General features: G+C 45.3%; 1 protein-coding gene across 1 annotated transcript in view; it reads left to right on the forward strand.

Annotated features, from left to right (window-relative positions):
- Positions 1–25,390, forward strand: part of LAMB2 (laminin subunit beta 2) — a 78,656-nt gene that overhangs the window by 41,327 nt on the left and 11,939 nt on the right. Inside the window, exons 14-25 of the mRNA XM_015826893.1 lie at positions 2,806–2,964; positions 4,617–4,744; positions 7,406–7,526; positions 7,656–7,848; positions 9,268–9,411; positions 11,803–12,034; positions 15,341–15,504; positions 15,960–16,184; positions 16,900–17,117; positions 19,061–19,157; positions 21,376–21,748; positions 22,813–22,997. Coding sequence (XP_015682379.1) covers positions 2,806–2,964; positions 4,617–4,744; positions 7,406–7,526; positions 7,656–7,848; positions 9,268–9,411; positions 11,803–12,034; positions 15,341–15,504; positions 15,960–16,184; positions 16,900–17,117; positions 19,061–19,157; positions 21,376–21,748; positions 22,813–22,997 — 2,239 coding nt within the window. The remainder of the gene's footprint in view (positions 1–2,805; positions 2,965–4,616; positions 4,745–7,405; positions 7,527–7,655; positions 7,849–9,267; positions 9,412–11,802; positions 12,035–15,340; positions 15,505–15,959; positions 16,185–16,899; positions 17,118–19,060; positions 19,158–21,375; positions 21,749–22,812; positions 22,998–25,390) is intronic.

Consider the following 25,390-nt stretch of genomic DNA (forward strand, 5'->3'; position numbering starts at 1 on the left):
CTCTTTAAAATCGTTAAAAATTGTCCCTATTTAAAACTCACCCTAGGTCAGGCCCGCTTGTTGAAAAAGCCATGTCTTGAGGGCGCGGCGGAAGGTTAAGAGATCCGGAATCGTCCGGATCTCGGGGGGTAGTTCGTTCCAGAGGGTGGGGGCACCCACAGAGAAGGCCCTCCCCCTGGGGGTCGCCAGCCGACATTGCAACCGTTCAAAGTTACAATGGTCATACAACAGTTATGACAATTTTTCCTATTTATGACCGTTGCAATGTCCCCATGGTCATATGATCAGAATTCAGATGCTTGGCAACTGGTTCATATTTATGACGGTTGCCGTGTCCTGGGGCCGTATGATCCCCTTTTGCGATCTTCTGACAAGCAAAGTCAATGGAGGAAGGCAGATTCATTTAACAACCATCTTACCAATTTAATAAATACAACAATTCACTTCACAATTGGGGCAAGAAAAGTCGTAAAATGGGCCAAACTCACTTAACAAATGTTTCACTTAGCAACATAAATTTTGGGCTCAATTATCATAACTCGAGGACTACCTGTATTCTCCGAGGAGCTGCATAACCTTAGCAAGAATCTCTGGGGAGACAATTTCCTGTTTTATTTTATTACTGTTTTCCACCCACAAGCATTCAAATGCAGCATGTACTGCACTGTACATATGTTCATGTACATCAGTGGTTCTCAACCTTTTTAATGCCGCGACCCCAACCGGTCGTAAGTCGAGGACTAAACCGGTTGTAAGTCGAGGACTAAACCAGTCGTAAGTTGAGGACTAAACTGGTCCTAAGTCCAGGACTACCCAACCGGTCGTAAGTCGAGGACTTTCCCTGCCCGGGAGCGCCCCGCATGCGTGGTTCCGTCCCCTGCGCCGGCCGAGGCGTAGCTGGCAAGTGGCAGAGACGGAGCTGGGCCGACCACCAGCTGGCCCAGCCCAAGGGAGGTAAGGCACCCGCCGGAAAAGGGAAAAAAAATGGCGGACAAAAAAAATGGTGGACAGCCTTGCTTGGCGACCCCCGTGAAATGGTCGATCGACCCCAAATGGGGTCCCGACCCACAGGTTGAGAACCACTGATGTACATGAACAGATGCAGGGTCTGCTGTGTGTTGCAGCTAACTCTAGTTGCACTTACTGCTGTTTAACTTTTTTTTTCTCATCCTATTTTATGAGCTTCTTCGGGGACAATTTCACGGTTGAAAAATTACATGGGTAGGTATGTGGGTCTAGCGCAGAGGTAGGCAACCTTGGCTCTTTTATGACTCGTGGACTTCAACTCCCAGAATTCCTGAGCCAGCATGGCTCAGCTTGGAAACCTCTCCCTTTCCCCTCAGCATGGCTGGCTCAGGAATTCTGGGAGTTGAAGTCCACGAGTCATAAAAGAGCCAAGGTTGCCTACCCCTGGTCTAGGAAAAGAGAAAGTTTTTTGATTCAGTTAAATAATGATGAATTGATAAGTTTGGTAACATTACAGGTAGTCTTTGACATGACCACAACTGAACCCAAGATTTCTGTTGCTCGGTGAGACCTTTAAGTGAATTTTGACCCATTTTACGACATTTCTGGCCACAGTTGTTAAGCGAACCACTTCAGTTGTTAAATTAGGAACACAATTGTTCAATGAATCTGGCTTCCCCATTGATTTTGCTTGTCGGAAGGTCGCAAATGGTGATCCCGTGACCCCAGGACACTGCAGCTGTCGTAAATATGAGTTAGTTGACTGAATTTTGATCAAGTGACCATGGGGATGCTTCAGTGGCCCTAAGCGTAAAAGCCAGTCATCATCATCATCATCATCATCATCATCATCATCATCATCATCATCAAGTTGGAAGGGACCTTGGAGGTCATCTAGTTCAACCCCCTGCTCAGGCAGGAAACCCTATACCATGTCAGACAAATGGCTGTCCAGTCTCTTCTTAAAAACTTCCAGTGTTGGGGCATTCACCGCTTCTGGAGGCAGGTTGTTCCACTGGTTAATTGTTCTAACTGGCAGGAAGTTTCTCCTCAGTTCTAGGTTGCTTCTCTCCAAGATTAGTTTCCACCCGTTGCTTCTCGTCCTGCCTCCAGGCGCTTTGGAAAATAGCTTGACTCCCTCCTCTTTGTGGCAGCCCCTGAGATATTGGAACACTGCTATCATGTCCCCCCTCGTCCTTCTCTTCATTAAACTAGACATACCCAATTCCAGCAACCGTTCCTTATATGTCTTAGCCTCCAGTCCCCTAATCATCTTTGTTGCTCTTCTCTGTACTCTTTCTAGAGTCTCAATATATTTTTTACATCGTGGTGACCAAAACTGGATACAGTATTCCAAGTGTGGCCTTACCAAGGCATTGTAAAATGATATTAACACTTCACGTGATCTTGATTCTATCCCTCTGTTAATGCAGCCCAGCACTGTGTTGGCTTTTTTGGCAGCTGCAGCACACTGCTGGCTCATATTTAAGTGATTGTCCACTAGGACTCCGAGGTCCCTCTCACAGTTACTACTATTGAGCAAGGTACCCCCTATACCAGGGGTAGTCAACCTTGGCTCTTTTATGACTCGTGGACTTCAACTCCCAGAATTCCTGAGCCAGCACAGCTGTGCTGGCTCAGGAATTCTGGGAGTTGAATTCCACGAGTCATAAAAGAGCCAAGGTTGACTACCCCTGCCCTATACTATACTATAGTCTCCTTTTTTCAGTGCCGCTGTAACTTCAAACGATACTAAATGAACTGTTGTAAGCTGAGGCCTACCCCCACAGACTTGCTTTCTGAGGAAACATAATCGCTTACCGGTCCTTCTGTTGGCAGGGAGCGGAAGTCATACAGCGAGTGCATCTGTCCGGCCGTCCAGTCACGTGGACTGGGCTGGGGTTTGCTCGGGTGTTGGAGGGCAGCATGGTGCAGTTCCATGTCAACAATGTGCCATTTTCCATGGAATATGATCTCCTGCTGCGCTATGAACCTCAGGTAAGAACCCCTGTGACTTTCCATCTGTTGCTCTGCTTGCTGCTGCTTCTCCTTTGCCATGGAAATACATCCTTTGGGAACCGAACGGTTTTTTTTTTATTTAATTCTGCCCTTCACAATTTAAAATGTATGACAGATATTCTGTACTCATCAGCGACTAGGGGTTTATAAGGTATCAGCATAATAAAAGCATGTTAGCGACAAGACCGCGATTTGCACCCTTTGTCGTTTTTTGGTAAAAAAATCCACCCGTTTGGAAAAATGGATTCACTTGACAACCAGGCATTTCACTTAACAGCCAAGTGATCTACTTAACGACTGCAGCAAAAAATATTGAAAAAAATGAGTCTGGTCACAGAGGTGCCTCTACTTATGATCGCAATGACTTAACGACCAGAATTCCAGTCCCAGTTGTGATCATAAGTCAAGGATTACCTGCATTGATCACTTTAACAAATTCCCTAAATTTTCACGGTCACTATTTAAAATGGTGAATTTCAACTTCATGATTGTAAAGTATTAAAAAATAATTTGCACTCGTTTTTGTTTGCTGCTAAATTTCATCTGGTGTTTTCACGAATTGTGAACTTCTACTACTGTAGTCTTTTTTCGATTTTTGGCAACTTTTGTGTGGATTTCAACTCCCAGAATTTGCCAGCCAGCATGCTGGGAGTTGAAGTCCATGCATCTTAAAGTTGTGGTGGCTGAGAAACATAGCTCTGTCTACTGTATTATTTCTCTTTCTCTACCCTGCTGTGAGGCCTACACTTCCCAAACTATTCCCTTTGATTTTACTTTCACAGCAACCTGCAGTATAAAAATAAAACATCTGGAGCCCATTGCATCACTTGGCCCCCATGCCAGGAAAAAATGTGTCGGCTGCCTGGAAGATCCCTGTTAAAGGCAGAAGTGTAGGGCTTGTGCTTTTTTTAAAAAAAAAAATGACAATCACCAAAACAACACTCTAACAACTCATGTCATTGTCAGGGAGGAGCTGATTCCAGAACCTGTATCCTCAAGTGCCTCTAATTTTTCGTCAGGTTATATATATGTCACGTTTGGCTAGCAGATCCTCAATAATCCTTACAGGATCAACATGTTTCATTTCTCAGTTTATTTCCACCGCCTCTGAGCAAGGAATTCAAACCAAGTCTTCTCTTTTTGTTTAATAATACGGGGCTTGGAAAAATTTCTGCTAATCTGCCACAGAAAGAAAGTTGTGCTTGACTAATTGTCCTCGGAATGCACACCTTTGCTGATGTTGCCTGTGCAAAATCTTCCTTTGTCCCACCCTGCTTTAAACTTCTTCAAGCTCCCATTCCTTTTGTCTTAAATCCATTCAAGACATGGGCACACACAGTCTTTTCATTCATATATAAGTCTGAACAATTTTAATCTTACTATTTGTCCTTTATTCTTGGCTGGACTGCTACATGGCAGCATTTCTAAACCTTGACCCCTTTAAGATGGGTGGACTTCAATTCCCAGAATGTTTCAGGCAGCATTGCTGGCTGAAGAATTCTGGGAGTTAAAGTCCACCCATCTTAAAGCTGTCAAGGTTGAGAAACACCATTATATGGTTTTTCCTGACTCTCTGCCCATCCAGCTACGTTATTCCATGGACAATGCTATTTGTTCTCCTCTTCTTTCAGTTTCCAGGAAAATGGGAAAAAGTGAAGGTGTCTGTAGTGAGGCCTGGGCCTGTCCCCAGCAGTAGTCCATGTGGAAACATCATCCCTGCCGATGACTTGATGTCTACAGCTCTGCTACCCACATCCCGGTAATCATTTGTCTGAAATGGTATAGGGCAGGGGTAGGCAACCTTGGCTCTTTTATGACTCGTGGACTTCAACTCCCAGAATTCCTGAGCCAGCCATGCTGAGGGGAAAGGGAGAGGTTTCCAAGCTGAGCCAGGCTGGCTCAGGAATTCTGGGAGTTGAAGTCCACGAGTCATAAATGAGCCAAGGTTGCCTACCCCTGGTATAGGGTTTCCTGCCTGAGCAGGGGGTTGGACTAGAAAGCCTCCAAGGTCCCTTCCAACTCTGTTATTCCATTCCAATCCATTAAGTTTCAGTGAAAAACTGGGAAGTAGAGTTATCTAGACTTTATTGCTGGGAGAGTGTAATTCAAACTGACAAGTACAGGTAGTCCTCGACTTGCAACAGTTTGTTCAGTGACCATTCAAAGTTACAAGGACACTGAAAAATGTGACTTATGACCATTTGTCACCGTTACAACTTTTGCAACATCCCCATGGTCATGTGATCAAAATTCAGACGCTTGGCAAACTGGTTCATGTTTATGTCCATTGCTGTGTCCCAAAGTCATGTGATCCTGTTTTGCGACCTTATAAGCAAAGTCAATGGGGAAGCTGGATTCATTTAACAATCGGGTTACTTACAGTGATTCACTTAACAACTGTGGGAAAGATCGTAAAATGGGGCAAAACTCACTTAACAAATATCTCATTTAACAACAGAAATTTTGGGCTCAATTGTCGTAAGTTGAGGTAGTGGTATTTTTATTGCGGAGAAGGAAATATTTAAGAGAGATGGATTTTGAGGCATATATAGGCAGATCAAGTCAACTCAGTTCTCCATCCTATTTGATCTAAGACTGTCTGGGCTTGCTTTAACTATAACAATAATCTTATTGGTTTTTATTCTACATCAGAGGTCCCCAACCTTTTGGGCACCAGGGACCAGAGAGGTTTTTCCGCGGATCAGAGGGGGCATGGTTTTGTGTGCTGCCTGCATCCTGTGGATGGGGTTTATATATTGTTACAATAAACTAGTAAATGAGGACACTGTGTATATATTTTAAACTGTATAAAATCAAAAACGAGAATAGATCGCATAATTAACAAATTCTTAACCTTCAAAATAGCATGCGATTTTTCATTGTCTTAAAAAGATGGCACGGACACTAAAGAACTGTGCCAGGACAGATTGAGTAACTCCCGTGTGCTTGCATGATTTTTCCTTGTCATAATTTATTCTGCTTTTATAGCTAACATTTTTTAAAGGATAAGAAACAAATATAAACAGCATAATAAATCAACTTCACTAATGTATCAGAAATCTGCTGGGGAAAAAAAAAATAAGGATTAGGGATTAAGTTGGCAACAAGTAACCAAGCCTTAGCCAATTTTTTCCTGGAAATCGTATTCTTGTATTTGAATATCTTAATGACGTTCTCTAGATAAACTTCTCTCTATAACTGGGATAATTGGTAAGTTTAAAATATACGTATTATTTTTATAGTAAAATAATAAGCAAGTGGGATTCACAAAAGCTTAAACCAGGGGTAGGCAACCTTGGCTCTTTTATGACTCGTGGACTTCAACTCCCAGAATTCCTGAGCCAGCATGGCTCAGCTTGGAAACCTCTCCCTTTCCCCTCAGCATGGCTGGCTCAGGAATTCTGGGAGTTGAAGTCCACGAGTCATAAAAGAGCCAAGGTTGCCTACCCCTGGCCTAAACTATATGATGAACAGGGATAGCACCTTCTTCTTTTGCTTCTGCTCCCATCCAGAGCAGGAGGCAGAGATTCCTTGAACATACCAGTCAGTTGTCTCAGTAATATGGGCCGCAAGAAAGCCTTCTTCTGCAAATTTGATATAGTCCTCGCTTAACGACGGTAATTGGGCCCAAAATTTCCATTGCTAAGTGACACAGTCATAAAGTGCAACATCATGTCCAAAGCACCTGAAGGCAGGACAAGAAGCAATGGATGGAAACTAACCAAAGAGAGAAGCAACCTAGAACTAAGGAGAAACTTCCTGACAGTTAGAACAATTAACCAGTGGAACAACCTGCCTCCAGAAGCGATGAATGCTCCAACACTGGAGGTTTTTAAGAAGAGACTGGACAGCCATTTGTCTGAAATGGTATAGGGTTTCCTGCCTGAGCAGGGGATTGGACCAGATGACNTATTATTATTATTATTATTATTATTATTATTATTATTATTATTATTATTATTATTATTATTATTATTATTATTATTATTATTATTACTCCGCCGCTTAATGACAATAGTTGCAGCAATCCCCGGTTACCATCATTAAGCAAATCACCATGGGCTTGTTTTAGCAAGATCCTCAAGTAACCATGACATCTGACTTCCCTGTTGTCTTCGCTTGTCGGAAGCTGGCAGGGGACCTCAGAAATCGGGATCAGATGGACTGCGGGATGCTGTGACACTTGACAATGTGGGCCAGTTTCCAAACGTCTGGATCACGATCGCGTAACGAGAGAGGCACTGCAAAAGCGAGAATTTTGAGGACCGAACATAAGTACCACTTTTTCAGCAGCCCTGTGATTTCAAACAGTTGCTGAATTAGTGGTCGTTAACTGAGGATCATCAGAAAAATGCTATTGGGGGTGGGGGGGGGTACGTGAGACCTCTGTGAAATGAATTTGGCATTTCCATTCCCACAGGTACATTGTGCTGCCACAGCCAGTCTGCCTAGAACAAGGAATCAGGTACACCATTAGGGTAGACTTTACCCATTCTGGAGGGCGTGAGCATTTGCAAGGTGCTGCTGTACTCCTGGACTCCGTAAGTATTGAGATTGGTAACCCTGGCACACATAGCAGAGGGGAGAACCACATCTGGAGGAACCAGCTGTAAACACCCAACCCTGTCCTCTTTTCTCCCTCTCTCCTTCTCATTTCTCTTCCTTGGAAGTTGGTACTGGTGCCACGTTACTCCTCCTTGGAGATGTTCATTGCCGGGGATGCCGCCTCTATTGCTCGCAAAGAGACCTTTGAGCGCTACCGCTGTGCCCAGCAGGCTCGCCCTGTGATTAAGGGGCCCGCCCCGGAGGCTTGTGCCAACTTGCTCACCAGCATGTCAGCCATCATTCACCAGGGGGCACTCCGTGAGTGTTAAATTGCCCAGATACAACTGCCACCCAAGGGCTCGACGCAGGGGAAATCGTCAATGGACTAGGGAGGTTGTTCTGCTCACTCAGAGGAAGACAGGGAAGGTTCAAGGTGAAGCCCTCATGAGATGGGAGAGATGGTTCCTGGAGACGCTAGGCCAGGGGTCTTCAAACTTGGCCCTTTTATGACTTGTGGACTTCAACTCCCAGAATTCCTCAGCCAGCGTGCACGCTGGCTGAGGAATTCTGGGAGTTGAAGTCCACAAGTCATAAAAGGGCCAAGTTTGAAGACCCCTGCTCTAGGCCTTCCCTACGTGCCTCTTAGCAGAGTATGAATATGTCCTGGTAACCACTTTTATCTAAGGTCTCCGTGAGGTTGCTTTTACCTTGTTCCCAACCTACACTCCAGATAGTTTTAAGTTGTCCTTTCAGCAGCAGATAAGGTTGCAGCAGTTTTACCTGTGATTGCAATCTGAAAAACGGCTGACCAGTGATGGAGAGAAGGCTGTGTGGCAAAATAAGGGACCTCAAACTGGATCCACTCAGCTATCTCAGATGCACACCCAGTGCACATCGGCTATTGTTCAGTCTGCTTTTGAACATGGGTTTATACTTTATAGCTTTTCCAGAAGAGTACTGAAGCCTGGAAGAGTGCCAAAATGACGTTCAAAGTCAGCCTGAACCATAGCTACTAGGAACTGTGGGGGTTCCATCCTGAAACAGCAGAAGAGATACATCTGGCTCGTGCAGTCCCAACACCCTGACCGCTGTTTTTGCGGGCAGGGAGCCAAGGCAGAGGTCAGCTCAGATCTGGTGTGCAAAGAGCCACTGCCTCTCCCAGTCTGGCAGGTGATTCTCCAGCTGGGAGAGGCAGGGAAGCAAGGAGAAAGTTCTGACAGACGCCTAAATCCACAGGCTGAGCCACCCACCCCACCCCCCCGAATCTATTGCCAATGACAGCAGTGCTATGATTGGGAGGCACTTGTCTTGGTGATGAGGAGAAGGGGTGGGTGGGGGGCTTGGGGAAAGGCAACCTGTCCTGCACAAGGAATGAGGACACCATCAAGTCAGAGTAGAGACCTTTGGGACTGGTGATGGGATATCAACTATGCCAGTTTAGCTTTCTGTTGACTCACAGCCAAGAGGCGGATGGTCTAACTGAGTGATTTAACTGAGCTTTGGGAAAAGAGTCCTGGCTGTTCTTGTACAATTTTGGAAGAAGCCTGGCAAGCACAGACAGGGCTGACCCTGGCAAACACATTCAGATTGTTTCCCCATTATATAATGGAGAGGGGATGCTTAAGTCACATGGGTCTCAGGTCCATTTCTGTGCAAGCGGGGAGGAGAGAGTAAGAAGCTTTTCCCAAAAGAGCATCGCTCCCTTTTCTCTGCTGCTGCTTCTTCCTCTGTCTCCAGCCTGCCAGTGTGATCTCCAGGGATCTCTGAGTCTCGAGTGCAATCCCGATGGTGGACAGTGTCAGTGCAAGCCTCACGTCATGGGTCGTCGCTGTGAACGCTGCACTCCCGGCACCTTTGGTTTTGGGCCTGGTGGCTGCAAGTGTGAGTGAAACTCAGCTTCCTTTCTCCTCAAAGCACAGATCCGTCCCTGCCGGCCCGGTTCCATATGCTGCTGAAGATGATAGCTCAGGGGTCTTCAAAGTTGGCCCTTTTATGACTTGTGGACTTCAACTCCCAGAATTCCTCAGCCAGGCACGCTGGCTGAGGAATTCTGGGAGTTGAAGTCCACAAGTCATAAAAGGGCCGAGTTTGAAGACCCTTGTGATAGCTAATTGATAGGCAGAAATATTGATCTGAGCTGGTTGCTTTTGCTGACTGAGCCTTTATTGGAAGTACCATTAGAGGTGATGGGAATTATTTAGGTGGGGCGTGTTGGAGTAGAGAAGCAGCTTGCAAGGACAGGAATGAAATTCACTCTTATCTGCCTCGATATTTTTGAAAATGCCTTTAGTGGGAACTGGTCATCTATGGAAACTTCAGCCCTTTTCCACGTATGAGTGGATATTTTTATCTGTATGTTGTGTTGTATCTGGAATTGGCTATTTCATCTCATTAGTTTATTTACTGGTTATTATATTTCCAAACAAGGTCTATCTCCATTGCCTCCACGTTAGATTGTCTGTTTGAGAAATAGCGATGGCCAATAGCTCCATGGTTAAGGAGGGATTTGAATGTGGATTGTCCAATTCTATTTAGTGTCAATGCTGCTAACATCGGATGTTCTTGCTTGACAATATCTGAAGATGCAGACGTTTTCTATTTAACCTGTGTATTACTTTTAGAGTTAAAATTAGATGGTGCTGGAAGGGAGGGGGGAAGAATGTGCTTGGGGACTAGTTAGCCATAACAATATCTCAGTAGAGTATTCTTCAAGGTTAGTTGCAATAAGAGGAGATAACGGAGGGCAAGTTCACACTTCAAACTAATTGGAGAATGTGATTAATGACTGTTAAATGAAGGAGTGAGTTATGCTTTGTTATTGTGTGTCTGGGGGAGGAGAATTTAGATTTTGGCTTCTCTGTGTAAGTGCGGAAGCTATGTTGCAAATTAAAGATTCTTTAAGGTAAACAATGCCTCAAGGTTCTTTGAAGAGCTTCTTCTTTCGGAACCATGACATTTAGTTTATTCATTTGATATATACGGTACCTTTTTTCAGCAGGTTGACCTTTAGTGTCCAGGTGGCGTTTGGCCTGGATAGGACTTGGGTGGGGAATCACCAAGAAAAACCAAGCTATAGGATAGATAGGGAGGTGAGATTGTCTGAAGACAATGACAAGCCACTTCTATATGTGGGTAATCTTACTGCAAGGGGGGGGGGGAAGCTGAATGTTTCACCCAAAATAGCAACCTTCATGCTTAGGAGATGGTTGAAGTTATGCAAAATAGCAGTCTTTCCATTTTGGGGTATATGTAGCCAGTTGAGAGCAGAAATAAAATATTTGGCACAGACCATGAAGAAAATATAGACATGGGTGCATGAACTGTGTAGATGCATCCTATTGAGCTTGAATCATTCGTAGAGCATGATTGGAAGGAGACACAAAAATAGTTGGGGTGGGAAAATTGAGTTAGAAGTTGAATATCTTTTTCAGCTGCTCTCGATAGAGTTGAGGATGCTTTTCTATAATCAGCATCCAGTTATGAAGAGCCCTGGTGGCGCAGTGATTAGAAAGCAGCATAGCAGGCTAACTCTGCCATATCCTGGAGTTCGATCCTTTTCCTCTAATAATAATAATAAAGTTGGAAGGGACCTTGGAGGTCATCTAGTCCAACCCCCTGCTCAGGCAGGAAACCCTATACTATTTCAGACAAATGGCTGTCCAGTCTCTTCTTAAAAACTTCCAGTGTTGGAGCATTCACCGCTTCTGGAGGCAGGTTGTTCCACTGGTTAATTGTTCTAACTGTCAGGAACTTTCTCCTTAGTTCTAGGTTGCTTCTCTCTTTGGTTAGTTTCCACCCGTTGCTTCTTGTCCTGCCTTCAGGTGCCTTGGAAAATAGCTTGACTCCCTCTTCTTTGTGGCAGCCCCTGAGATATTGGAACACTGCTATCATGTCCCCCCTCGTCCTTCTCTTCGTTAAACTAGACATACCCAATTCCAGCAGCCTTTCCTTATATGCTTATATTCCTGATGGGAATCAAGGTTGACTCAGCCTTCCATCCTTCCAAGTCAGTAAAATGAGGACCGAGATTGTTGGGGGCAATACGCAAATAATGCTTCTACATTGTAAAATGCTCAAGAGAGTGCTGTAAAGTGGTATGGGGCAGTATCTAAGCCTAAATGCTATTGCTATGGCTAGCACTATTGCTATGATTCACTTCTAATTCTGTCTGTTTCGGTTTCTGAACCATTGGGGTATGTTCTGCCTTCCTTCATCCAGAGTAGGAAACTCTTCACGGGCTTGCCATGATATGATTTTTCTTTCTCTTTCCAGCATGCCAGTGCCGCAGCCAAGGGTCCTTGAGCAGTTTTTGTGACAACTTTAGTGGACAGTGTCCTTGTCGGGCAGGTGTTTTTGGGCCTCACTGTGACCACTGCCAGGCTGGTCACTGGGGCTTCCCAAACTGCCGTCCGTGCCAGTGTAATGGCCGATCAGAAGAATGTGAGTCGCGGACAGGCAGCTGTTTGCATTGCCGGGGCCACACAGAAGGAAATCGGTGTGAGAGGTAAGGGAGAAACGGTACGGTATGCTGAGAGCCGGCCATTAAGCTAATAGACATACGTCCATCCGTGATTTCCTGCGTGGACTTCAAGATCAACAGCAGGCTAGAATACAGGTAGTCCTCGACTTATGATTACAGTTGAGCCCAAAATTTCTGTTGCTAAGCGAGACAGTTGAGCTTTGCCCCATTTCACGACCTTTCTTGCCACAGTTGTTAAGTAAATCGCTGCATTTGGTAAGTTAATGTCACAGTTGTTAAGTGAATCTGGCTTCCCCATTGACTTTGCTTGTCAGAAGGTCACCAAAGGACCTGGACACTGCAACCATCATAAATATGAACCGGTTTGCCAGACCACGGGAATGCAGCAACGGTCGTAATTGTGAAAAATGGTCGTAAGTCACTTTTTTTCAGTGCCAGGGTAACTTCGAACGGTCACTGAATGAATGGCTATAAGCCAAGGACTACCTATATACAGTAGTGGCCAAAATTGTGGAAACCTTTTGGGAAACATGTACATTTGAGGTTTGATGGCTAATAACACCACTTTTTTGGGAGTAGTACCATAAAAGTATATATCAATGGAAAGATAATTTAATCAAGAATGTAATGCAATAACTTTTATGAAGAATTTGCTATTAGAATAGCAGTTATAAAGAAGAAAAGTGAAACACGTAGAAAAAACGAGATATACAAAAATTATCACCATAGAAAAAACGAGATATACAAAAATTATCACCATGTCAGTTAATACTTAGTTGGGTAACCTTTAGCATGAATTACGGCCTTATAACGTCTTCCCATAGAGTGAACCAAGTCCTTTAGTTCTGCAGCTGTTATAATGTGAAACCAAGATTGAATGATTGCTTCTATTAACTGGGTTTTATTGCTGGGTCGCTTCTGACTAACAAGTTTCTTTAGTCGGCTCCGTAGATTTTCAAATAATTTCCCAGAGAAGTTTTTGGTTCAATGAAAAGCAAGTTTAATATGCCGACGGCAGAACCGGAATGACAGTGGAAAGCAAAAACAGCATTACTTCATCCATTCATTGATTACATTGATGTCCTCTCAGACAGAATTGTTATACGCAGAATTGACACACCCTGCACTTCATCCCCGAATAAAAAACCAGGGTGATCATTCATACACTGCAGCATCATTAAAGAGGGATATTGAACAACCCAGCTCTGAGAACAATGCGAAAATTTAAAATTTAAAAACATCTTTTTAAATAATACTCCTAGTGGTATTTCTACACCTTCATTCATTCAGTAGACAAGAGGTCTTTTTTTCAGGATGTAATGGATTTCTTCAGACATCAAGGTAAATCTGTAACTTAATTGTTGGTGAACTTATATTTCTTGGGACGTATCCAGCTATTCTGGGAGCAAACAAATTTTATTCAGAGTTTATGCCTTTTAATAAAATGTAATCTGAAAAGGTGCTACCAGGTTCTTTCTGATTTTTTGGCTACCATAGCTTAACACATCTCTTTGCTTATGGTAACTAGCTATCATTATTTTGAAACATTTAGTAAATTTCTTAGTTTATTGATAATAAGCCATTCTCAGCATTTCTTTTACCATTTTTTTGATAGCCTAAAGTGTTTGTATCAATCTTTCCAGCTGGCTCCACTTTTCTACATAGTTCCTTTATTTGTAACTCTAGCTTGTTCTTCTGCCTCCTCAAATTTTTTCTATTCCTCCACTATTTATGCTTATAAGTGCTTAAGATACATTACATTTTAGTTGTGCGGTACAGATAATTTAAAAAAATCTATTTCCCCAAAAAGCAACATATGCACAAATATGTATAGTATGGATGGTTCATCACAATCCTGCCACTTCTCTAGGAGGTATCAGCCAGTGGCTCTACCAGAATTGGAAGCTAAACAAGGTTGGGCTTCTTTAGTAGTTAGATGAGAAACCTCCAGATAATATTATAGTTGAGGCTAACTTGGGAAGTTGGGGGGGGGGGGAGAAACACTTTGGGAGAAGGTATTCCTGACAAAAAAAATTACATACAGAACTACAAAGGAACCAGAACTCAAACCCCATTCATATTGACTTGATTTTCCTGTAAGAGATTAACGCTTCTTATACAAGAATTCTTTCTTTTCAGTCCTAAATAAATATAAGTAATCCTCGACTTACAACCATTTGTTTAGTGACGGTTCAAAGTTACAGCGGCACTGAAAAAAGTGACACGACCGTTTTTCACACTCACGACACAAATGCTGTGCAGCATCCCCATGGTCATGTGATCAAAATTGGGATGCTTGGCAACTGGCTCTTATTTATGACCTTTGCTGTGTCCTGGGGTCACGTCATTACTTTTCGTGACCTTCTGACAAGCAAAGTCGATGGTGAAGCCAAATTCACTTAGCCTGTGCTGCTAATTTAACAACTGCAGTGATTCATTTAACAACTGTATCAAGAAAGGTTATAAAACGGGGCAAAACTCCCAAAATGCGGGGGTCAATTGCGATCGTAAGTCGAGGACTATCTATAGCAGTGATGGCGAATCTTTTTAGAGACCGAGTGCCCAAACTGCAACCCAAAACCCACTTATGCATCGTCGGGTACCGGGTGGGTGTGGCCCATTGGGTGGGTGTGGCCCATTGGGTGGGTGTGACCCATTGGGTGGGCGTGGTTGTGGTGGTAACAGCAGACTGGGTGGGACTAAAAAGTTCAATCAATCAATTCCAACTTTGCAAGATCTTTTTTTTTCCTGCAAGTTAAAATTGACTGATTGGTTGAACCTTTTTTTTTTTTTTTTTTGCACACGGTGGCGGAGGCCTAAAGCGAAAAGGTTTTATAAAACCCAGCTGAAGGCCTAGGACTGGGGCGACGGCGCACGTGCCCACAGAGAGGGCTCTGAGTGCCACCTCTGGCACCCATGCCATAGGTTCGCCACCACTGATTCTATACCTTAAATACAGCAGCTCATTGCCTCTCATGTAGTAGAGATGAAACAAGAGCAGATTTTGCTGAGTAAAAACATTACTTGACCGTATCAAAACTGGATCTTGGGAACCAATGGATGAGGAAGAAGAGGAAAGAAGTGAAAGAAACCAAGTTGGAAGTAGAAGTCATGTGTGAAAATGTAGTGGAAGAGAGTTATAGACTCATCTTAGACATGAAAACCAGTCACTCTCTCTCTCAGCCCAACTCCACAAGGTTGTTACTGTGGAGAAAATAGGAGAAGAAAAGTATGTTAGAAAGGTTCGTCACCGGGATACAAATGAATAAATAAAATAAAAATAAAAATAAAATCTTGTGTTCCTAAAACAACCTCTTCCCTCATGTGCAGCTGCGTGGCCGGATACTATGGGAACCCTGTACTGTCCTTGGGTGGCCAATGCCGTCCTTGCCCCTGCCCCGAGGCTCCTGGCTCTGGGCGCCATTTTGCGGCCACTTGCAACCAAGACAACCCTTCTGGAACTGTCCTGTGCAGCTGCCTCGGAGGTTATACAGGCAAGTCCAGCTTTGGGGCGGTCTTCATTCCACCTTATGGCGGGATTGGGGGAATGGGTCTCTGCACAACACGAGCTGCAGTGAAAGAGCCAAACACAATCAGGTCTGGGAGGCTTTGGAGGCTGGAACTGAGGGAGGTGAACGACGTTTGGTTGGGTTATGTATGTTGGGTCGACGGGTGAGTTTGCTCCAATAAAGGAGAATATTTGCAGCTCAGGGTTGACATGGGGGGTCCAGGTGCTCTCTGAGCTTGGTTGTTTTCTTGTAGATATTTCATGACCAAACTATGTAACATCATCAAAGGTAGCAGGGTGTGGGGTTTGCTCAATTTATATATTCTAGTGGCTTGCCCTATCCATGTTGGTGGGAGTGATCTTGGTGGTTCTTTGGTTGGGCCGCTTGAGTTTCCTCCTGTTTGTCCCAGCCATCCCAACTGGCACTCTTCCTTCACACAGGGCCACGCTGTGACGAGTGTGCTCCTGGTTATTATGGCAACCCCTGGCAGGTTAGAGGACGATGCCAGCCCTGCGCCTGTAATAACAACATCGATCTGGCAGACCCCAAATCCTGCGATCGACGCACAGGCCAGTGCCTTCGCTGCCTCTACCACACCGAGGGAGAACAGTGTCAACAATGCCAAAGGGGTTACTATGGCGATGCCACTCGACATACCTGCCACCGTAAGTGTCTGCTGCAAATACTGACTGCCTGGATTTTATTGTTTTTTGTTTTTGTTTTTATTTGAGAAAAGTTATATGGCTTCCCAACTCCCTTGCAGTGACTCCGGGTAGCTTAAGAGGGTAAACCCCAATACAAAAAGCAATTAACCCCCTCACCCTTGGCAATATGAATCAGATGAGCCATTTGATTGGCTCCATCTCACTCTGGGTCTCCAGGTCCTTGGCAGAACAATGTCTTCAGGGCCTTGCGAAAGAGTGGAGATCAATCTTAGCTCTGTGGGGATGATGTTCCACAGGGAGGGAGGGAGCCACCACAGAGAAGGCCCTTCTTCTGATAGATGGACCCCCTTAGAAGAGGGGACCCACAGCATTCCCTGCCTCCTCACTTTGGTGGGGTTAGGTAGATATGATTGGGAAAAGACAGTCCTTCAAATCTTATTAAAACATTTACTAAAAGATTGTGCAGACTATCTTACTAAAAAGACAGCCCGCACAATCTTACTAAAACATTGGTGCTAATCTGTATACCACAGCCATCTCCCCCCCCCCCAAAAAAAAGCTTTGGTTTATGGTGCCCAAGGAGAGTAGCTTCCTTTTAACTGACATAATATCTATTTACTTTTCTGTAAAGATGGTTTGACTTACCCATTGCCGTATCTTTTTTCCTCCAAAGAAGTGGCTGAATATAATTTTTTTTTTTTTTTGCTACCCACAGGTTGTTCTTGTAACCATCTGGGGACCGTGCAGAACAAATGCTCCTCACAGGAAGAGTGCCAGTGTGACCGGTACAGTGGGCAGTGCCAGTGCCTACCCAATGTCCAAGGACAGAACTGTGACCGTTGTGCCCCCAACTTCTGGAACTTAACCAGTGGGCAGGGCTGCCAACCCTGTGATTGCCATTCCTATTACTCACTGAGCCCTGCTTGTAATCAGGTAGCTCTGAGCTCTCTGCTAGGCAAGGCAGGTGCAGGCATCTTAGTTAATGTGGTGCTGAAAATTGGGAGAGCTTCCAGTGTTGAAGAACAGGGTGGGCCACAACCTGGAAGCTCCTTGGCCGATAGGCTGGGAGAGGGGAGGAGAGTTTTAATTCAGCTCTATTTCACAGGCTGGATGAGAGGATAAAAAGTGGGGTGGAGAGGTGGTGTCTGCATGGCCTTCAGAGGATGCAAACACACTTTGGGACGTTATTTTGAGATCACTGTGAAATAATATAGAAACGTTGAAAAGAGATTTGCTTGAACAATTTGCAAGAGCCCAGAATAGTCAGGCAATATGGTGCTTCCATCATACAAATAGACCAGAACATGGTTCAACTTGGAGCGAAACAAGCTCGGAGAAGCTGTTAGCAGGTAGTCCTCAACTTATGATCACAATTGGGATCACAATTTTCACTGCTAAGCAAGGACATTGTTACACCCGGTTTTATGTTTTGGTCACAGTTGTTAAGGGAATCGCGGCAGTTGTTAAGTGAATCATGCAGCTGTTAAGTAAGAGAATCTGGCTTCCCCCATTGACTTTGCTTGTCAGAAGCCAGCTGGAAAGGTTGCACGTAGTGATCACATTGACCCCGGGTTGCCACAATCCTTGTAAGTGCATGCTGGTTGTCAAGCGCCCAGATTTTGATCAGATAACCTTGTGCCGTTTCGTAAGCGCGAGGACCAGTCGTTAAATCACTTTTTCAGCGCAGTTGTAATTTAGAACGGTCACTAAACGAATGGCTGTAAGTCAAGGGCCATCTATATTCTTTGCAACTGCTGTGTCTGCTGCAGCTATTGCGTTATTCTCCTCTCCTGCCTCCTTACAGCAGAATGGCTAGAGCAAGCTTCACCCCACTATGAATTTAAATAGTTTTGAGCAAGACAGCCATACTGTCCCAAACCAGCTGATGTCCAGTATGGAGATAATTTTACAGCTTACCTATTACATAGAGATTTGTTGTCATTTCTTCCATCTTGGTACTATGCAGATATTATTGTTAGACATTCAAGATAATTGGAGCAGGAAACCAAAACCGTGAGTATTAATACTACCTTTATTGTAACAGAATTTTGCAAGTCTGAAAGTACTCCTCTCCTGTCTTGCCTATACTTCCCTGAGACCTAGGGCAGTGGTGGCGAACCTATGGCACGCGTGCCAGAGGCGGCACTCAGAGCCCTCTCTGTGGGCATGCTCACCATTGCCCCAGCACCGCCTCCCCCTGCGGCCCCCTCCTCACCAGCAGCCCCCCTCCCGGAGGAGAGTCGCCTCCAGGCATGGTCCGCGCAGAGCAGCGCAGCCAAGGACATGGCAGCCGGGCAGTAGGGACAAGACTCCGCCCTTGTGCCCCGTCGCGCGCACATGACGCTGCGGGGCGCGGGTGGAGGATGTGGCCACCATGGCACTGCAGGGCCATCTGGGCAATTTATGGCGGGCTGTGGAGGCGGTAGGTGGACCTGTGGGCTGGCGGAATGAGGGTGGAGCGGGCGGGGCAGGGGCGGTTTTTGGGCACTCAGTGTCTAAAAGGTTCGCCATCACTGACCTAGGGAATTCCCTTCTGAGATGCTTTCTCCATCCCTATCTCTTTTTTTCTCTTATTAGACCATTATCTAGACTGGGTATCTTTTTCCTGCCTCCCAAGGTTATTCTTACAGATTTATGTTCTCCTGTAGCTCCCATTACCTCTAATGGGAAGAGACCAGGAGAAGAGAATCAGAGGTTTTACAGAAAACATACTTCAGCACCTTTTAACATTATATAGTACTATATTACTATCATGGTTATTGTTATTGCTGCTGCCACTTCTCCTCTTCCTGCCTCCTCTCCTTTGCCTCATACCGTGTACCTACCTCTGCCCTTGTTAGCAGACTCAGGCCCTCTAATGGCGCCTGTCTTTGTAGTTCACAGGGCAGTGCCAGTGCCGGCCAGGATTCGGAGGCCGCACCTGTTCAGAGTGCCAGGAGAACCATTGGGGTCAGCCAGGTCAACAGTGCAGAGGTAAGAGAGAAAGCAAGATGTGAAACTCTGTCAAAATGACAGACTCCAAATTTGAATCTATTTTGGGGGTGGGGGTGGGGGGGAATAGGTGGGTTGCTTTTAAAAGCAAAGTAAACGTCTTACATCTAGTAGAGTCAGAATCAGAATACAGCTGGAAGGGACCTTGGAGGTCTTCTAGTCCAGCCCTGTGCTCAAGCAGGAGACCCTATGTCACAGTGGTGGCGAACCTATGGCACACGTGCCAGAGGCGGCACTCGGAGCCCTCTCTGTGGGCACACGTTCTGTTGCCCTAGCCTTGCCTCCCCCGCGATCCCCTTACCAGCAGCCCCCCTGGAGGAGAGTCGCCCCCGAGCGTGGCCCACGTGGAGCAGAGCAGCCAAGGACATGGCAGCCAGGCAGCGTGGACAAGACTCTGCCCTCACGTCCCATTGCGCACAGTTGATGCTGCGGGGCGCGGGCAGAGGGCGTGGCCATCATTGGCGCTGCTGGGCTGCCTGGGCGATCTGCAGCAGGCCCTGGAGGCGGTGAGTGGCCCTGCAGGCAGGCAGGGCGGGGGACGGGGTGGGGGCGGGGCAGGGGGTGGAGCGGGAACGGGGCCAGTTTTTGGGCACTCAGTCTCTAAAAGGTTCGCCATCACTGCTATATCATTTCAGACAGGTGGCTATCTAGTCTCTTCTTAAAAGCCTTCAGTGTTGAAACACCCACAACATCTGAAGGCAAAGCTGGTCCACTGGTTAATTATTCTGTCAGGAAGTTTCTCCTTAATTCCAGGTTGCTTCTCCCCTTGATTAGTTTCCATCCGTTGTTTCTTGTCTTGCCTTCTGGTGCTTTGGAAAATATAGAGAACATTTTTTTAAAAAAAAAAATGCCAAAAATTTCATCATCGAAAAGCAGCCCTTTAGCCTAGTGTTGATTTATTGATTCCAAAAACTGAAAGAAAGTGTTGCAGCCAATAAGGAAACGAGTCCTTAGCAGAGATGGTGACAGCCAATCTGTGTAATTATATACCTGAGAGCAGGCAAGCGGATGAAATTGCGAAAAGACGGTCCTTCTTTTAAAACAGTCCTACCTGAAATAAGGGCACCCATGCTGGGAAAATAGAGATTTTATTTGATTGGAATAGATGGAGCAGAAGTATTGCAGCTAATCCTCAACTTACGACCACAACTGTTAAGTTTTCGTTTCCGCTGCTAAGCAAGAAAGTCAAATGACTCATGCCCGATTTTATGACCTTTCCTGCAATTTGTTAAACAAGTAATTGCTTAACGACCACGTGATTAAATAAATCACATGGTCATTAAGCAAACCAGGCTTCCCCCATTGACTTTGCTTGTTGAAAGCCGGCTGGAAAGATTTTTAAAAAGGCAATCAGGTGACCTGGAACACTCTGCAAACCATCGAAAATGACTTTACAATGCCTTGGTAAGGCCACACTTGGAATACTGCATCCAGTTTTGGTCACCACGATGTAAAAAAGATGTTGAGACTCTAGAAAGAGTACAGAGAAGAGCAACAAAGATGATTAGGGGACTGGAGGCTAAAGCATATAAGGAAAGGCTGCTGGAATTGGGTATGTCTAGTTTAACGAAGAGAAGGACGAGGGGGGGACATGATAGCAGTGTTCCAATATCTCAGGGGCTGCCACAAAGAAGAGGGAGTCAAGCTATTCTCCAAAGCGCCTGAAGGCAGGACAAGAAGCAACGGATGGAAACTAACCAAAGAGAGAAGCAACCTAGAACTAAGGAGAAACTTCCTGACAGTTAGAACAATTAACCAGTGGAACCACCTGCCTCCAGAAGTGGTGAATGCTCCAACACTGGAAGTTTTTAAGAAGAGACTGGACAGCCATTTGTCTGAAATGGTGTAGGGTTCCTGCCTGGGCAGGGGGTTGGACTCGATGACCTCCAAGGTCCCTTCCAACTTTATTATTATTATTATAAATTCTGATCATACGACCGTAGGAATGCTGCAACAGTCGTAAGTCTGAGGACTAGTCATTTTTCAATGTCGTAACTGTGAATAGTTGCTTAATAAACGGTTGTAAGTTGAGGATTACCTGTATGCAGTTAGGAAAATGGGGTCTGAGGTCTGAGGTTCGGTTCAACTTGCCAAAGGAATTATTTCTGGAAGAATGCAGCCCTTCTGAGCTTAATTTGCTAAGAGGCCCTGCGTAGAAGAGCAGAGAGGGTAGGCTAAGCTTCTTGTGTGTTGTTGGCAGCCTGCGACTGTGACCCCCGTGGGATTGAGAAGCCGCAATGCCACCGTACTACTGGGCACTGCTCCTGCCGCCCGGGGGTGTCTGGCGTGCGCTGTGACCAGTGCTCCCGCGGTTTCGCTGGTGATTTCCCCGCCTGCCAGCCCTGCCACCAGTGCTTTGGAGACTGGGATCGCATTGTGCAAGACCTGGCTGCTCACACCCGCAGCCTGATGCAGCGGGCTCAACAGCTCCACCAAACGGGGCTGGCTGGAGCTTTCGAGGGCCCCTTCCGTCGGCTGCAGGACAAACTGAGCGCCATCCAGGCTGTGGTCAGTGCTCGCAATGCTACCGCCGCCGCCATCACTCACCTCTTGCATAATATGGACGATGTGCGGTAAGTTGAAAGGCAGCACAGCCCCCAACTTCCGCTAAACTGGCCCAAAAGATGGAGCGGGCAAGAGTGGAAGAGCAGGGATTAGGCAGGACTCAGCGTCCAGAGTGCCTGCTTTGGAAGCTGAAGGTCTCCAGTTAATTAAAACCATCTCAAGGCATTTCAAAAGACAGAATTCTTTTGAACAGAATTCTTGAAACCTGTTCAAGACAATCACGTAATATACCTGCCGCAGCAAATGATTGTACACATTTAAAATGAAGCCAGCTGGTTTTATTTCAAAAAAGAATACTTCCATCCCAAGCATATTTCTGCAGAATTAAGTCATTAACTCAAAAGCAATTGATTGCATAAACCACAATTAACAGAATTCAAACCTCCCGCTAAAAAGTATAAGCTATGATGAATATCTGAGTTCACAACACATCCAGGGACCCAATCAAACAAATTGCGCCATTGTACATCAGGTAATATACAGTATGAGTGCGCTTGCACCTTTCTTTTACTATTGCTCACCAAAGTTTTCCTAAAACAAGAGAAATCCGAATAATTACTCTTTAATGTAAAGATTGAATTTCTTTCCAGTTGTTCTTAGCCTAATCTGATTTAAAAAAACCTTGAAATCTCCATCTTCCAAGCTGATGTAGCGTTAGGGATTAGCTGTACTGGATGAACATTAGAGAATGTATCTCTGTCCCCATCAAGGTTTGGTTATTAGCTTTCCTCTACTACAGCAATATATTGACTATAAAAAACTGCTTTATATCATCTATCACCAAAATCATATTCCTGCTGGCAGTAGCTCTTCCAAGAGTGATGTGGATTGGAGGACTTTCTGGATATGAAGCAGCTGCTTTTTGTGGCTGAACTCTAGTTTCTCTAATTCAGTGTTTCTCAAACTTGGCGACTTTAAAATGTGTGGACTTCAAATCCCAGAATTGCACACAGCCAGGGAATTCTGGGAGTTGAAGTCCGCACATCTTCAAGCAGCCCCTAAAAAGGCGGCCATCACACTGGATTAACAAGTCTGGGGGAGGTATTTCACGTCTCCCTCTTGTTCTGATCAGGCAGGAGATAGCTGATATAACAGAAACACTGACCCAGCTGGAGGGATTGCTGACAGCCACCCAGGACAAGAATTTTAATGCCAATCATGCGCTGGGCACCTTGGAGCGTGGCATTCGGAGCCTCAACTTTAGCCTAGAAGATCTGAAACACCAGCTTAATATTCTCATAAACACCAACGTGTTGGGTAAGTGTTTTCTGCCATTCTGTCTAGAATAGAGGTACCCATCTTTTGGGCACCAGGGACCGCTTCCGTGGAGAGAGGTTTTTCCGCGGACCGGAGGAGGCATGGTTTTGTGTGCTGCCCGCATCCCACAGATGGGGCTTTGCTTGTTTGTGTGGCCCGGTTGCTGGCACGCTGCGGCCCGGTACCAGTCCACGGACCAGGGGTTGGGGACCCCTGGTCTAGAAAACAAAGCAATCCACAACTACAAATCCTTTGTCCATTTTATCCACATCTTTCCCTGCTTTCCTACCCTTAATAATAATAATAATAATAATAATAATAATAATAATAATAATAATAATAATAGTAAAGTAGGAAGGGACCTTGGAGGTCATCTAGTCCAACCCTCTGCTCAGGAAGGAAACCCTATACCATTTCGGACAAATGGCTGTCCAGTCTCTTCTTAAAAACTTCCAGTGTTGGCGCATTCACCGCTTCTGGAGGCAGGTTGTTCCACTGGTTAATTGTTCTAACTGTCAGGAAGTTTCTCCTTAGTTCTAGGTTGCTTCTCTCCTTGCTTAGTTATCCTTTCTCTTCAGGCAGCCTCTGTGGAGCTGCTTGACTGAATGACGATCAGAATGTAGTTTTTCCAACTCTTAGTTTGACCTGCTAAACACTAGAGGTAGTCCTTGCTTAACAACTAATTGCTTAATGATTGCTTGAAGTTACGACGGACTCAGAAAATTTTTTTTGACCCATCCTTTAACGTCACGACTGCCACACTCACCCTTTCCAAGGCCAGATGATTGCATTTTGTGTGCTTGGCAACCACCTCACATTTATGAGGTGGTTGCAGCATCCCACAATTGTATGACTCTGATTTGCCACTTTTCTGTTGTTTTCCGGCAGAAAAGGGCAAAATCAGCCCAACGGATATGCTGGATTCGCTTAACAACCACGTGTTTTGCTTAACCATGGTGCCTCACTTTACAACCATTGTAAAAATGGGTATAAAATCAAGTCAAGTCACATAGTGACCTGCTTTATCATTGCATAATGACTTACAACAGGGGTCCTCAACCTTGGCCACTTTAAGACTTGTGGACTTCAACTCCCAGAAAAGTGGCCAAGGTTGAGGACCCCTGACTTACAACCAAACTTTGGGGCCCAACTGTTAAGTGAGGACCACTTGTACAGTGTAGTGGTTCTCCTTTATACTGGATTGATCCAGTAAAATCCTCCTGACTTTCTGTTCCACCGGAGTGGAACAATATAAAATAAGTTGCTCTGGATTTAAATCACAGGGCAGTGGTGAACCTTATCAGCTAGCCTTAAGTATTTTGTTTACAATTTGTATGCCGCCCAGTCCTCATGTTTTTCTCATAAAAAAAACCCTAAAACTAGTCAACAATACCATCTGCCTCCATTCTAGCACTCCCCGTGCGTGACCTTCCTGCCCTAAAGGCTTTGAGGAAAGCCCCATCTTTATGATTTCCTGGAATGGCTCCCACTACCTTAAAATCTTGGGGTGGGGTGGGATGGGGATCCATAGCATGACCTCTCTGCCTGCCTGCATTTATTTATTTATTTTGAAATGGGTAGTGCCATTATGCAGAGGAGAACAGGAGCAAAAACTCTTTAACCAAGGGATGTCTAATGTCATGGGAATTTGAGAACTGTCAGATAAAGAGCCACTTCCTCCCAGCTTCCCTTACTTTCTGTTCCTGAGAAAGAATTCTGGGAATTGAAGTCCATGGATCTTGAAGTTGCCACACTTGTTGCAGCATCCCCAGAAAACATCCTCTTCAGCAGCCTGTATCCAGATAAGCAGGGATTAATACCAGCCAAACAATCAGACAGAAAACAATAATCAAGGAATTCTAAAGCAACTCCAAGGAAACCCCATGTTACCTAGTCAGATAACCTGCAAGCAAGCATCCAAACTCAGGGAGCACCAAGGACTCCATAGTTTAGTGGTGGCGAACCTATGGCATGGGTGCCAGAGGCGGCACTCAGAGCCCTCTCTGTGGGCACGCACGCCGTCGCCCCAGTCCTAGGCCTTCTGTTGCTTTAGGCCTCCGCCACCGTATGCAAAAAAAAAAAAAGGTTCAGTCAATTTCAACTTCTCGCGGGAAAAAAAAGATCTGGAATTGATTGGTTGAACTTTATAGTCCCACCCAGTCTGCCGTTACCACCGCAGCCACCCCAGCCAATGGGCCACGCCCAGCCAATGGGCCACACCCACCCAGCACTCGACGATGCATAAGTGGGATTTGGGTTGCAGTTTGGGCACTCAGTCTCTAAAACAGTGGTTCTCAACCTGTGGGTCGGGACCCCATTTGGGGTCGATCGACCATTTCACGGGGGTCGCCAAGCAAGGCTGTCCGCCATTTTTTTTGTCCGCCATTTTTTTT

This window comes from Protobothrops mucrosquamatus, unplaced genomic scaffold (genome assembly GCF_001527695.2).
Source record: "Protobothrops mucrosquamatus isolate PMUCROS unplaced genomic scaffold, P.Mucros_1.0 scaffold3362, whole genome shotgun sequence".
Classification (NCBI taxonomy): domain Eukaryota; kingdom Metazoa; phylum Chordata; class Lepidosauria; order Squamata; family Viperidae; genus Protobothrops; species Protobothrops mucrosquamatus.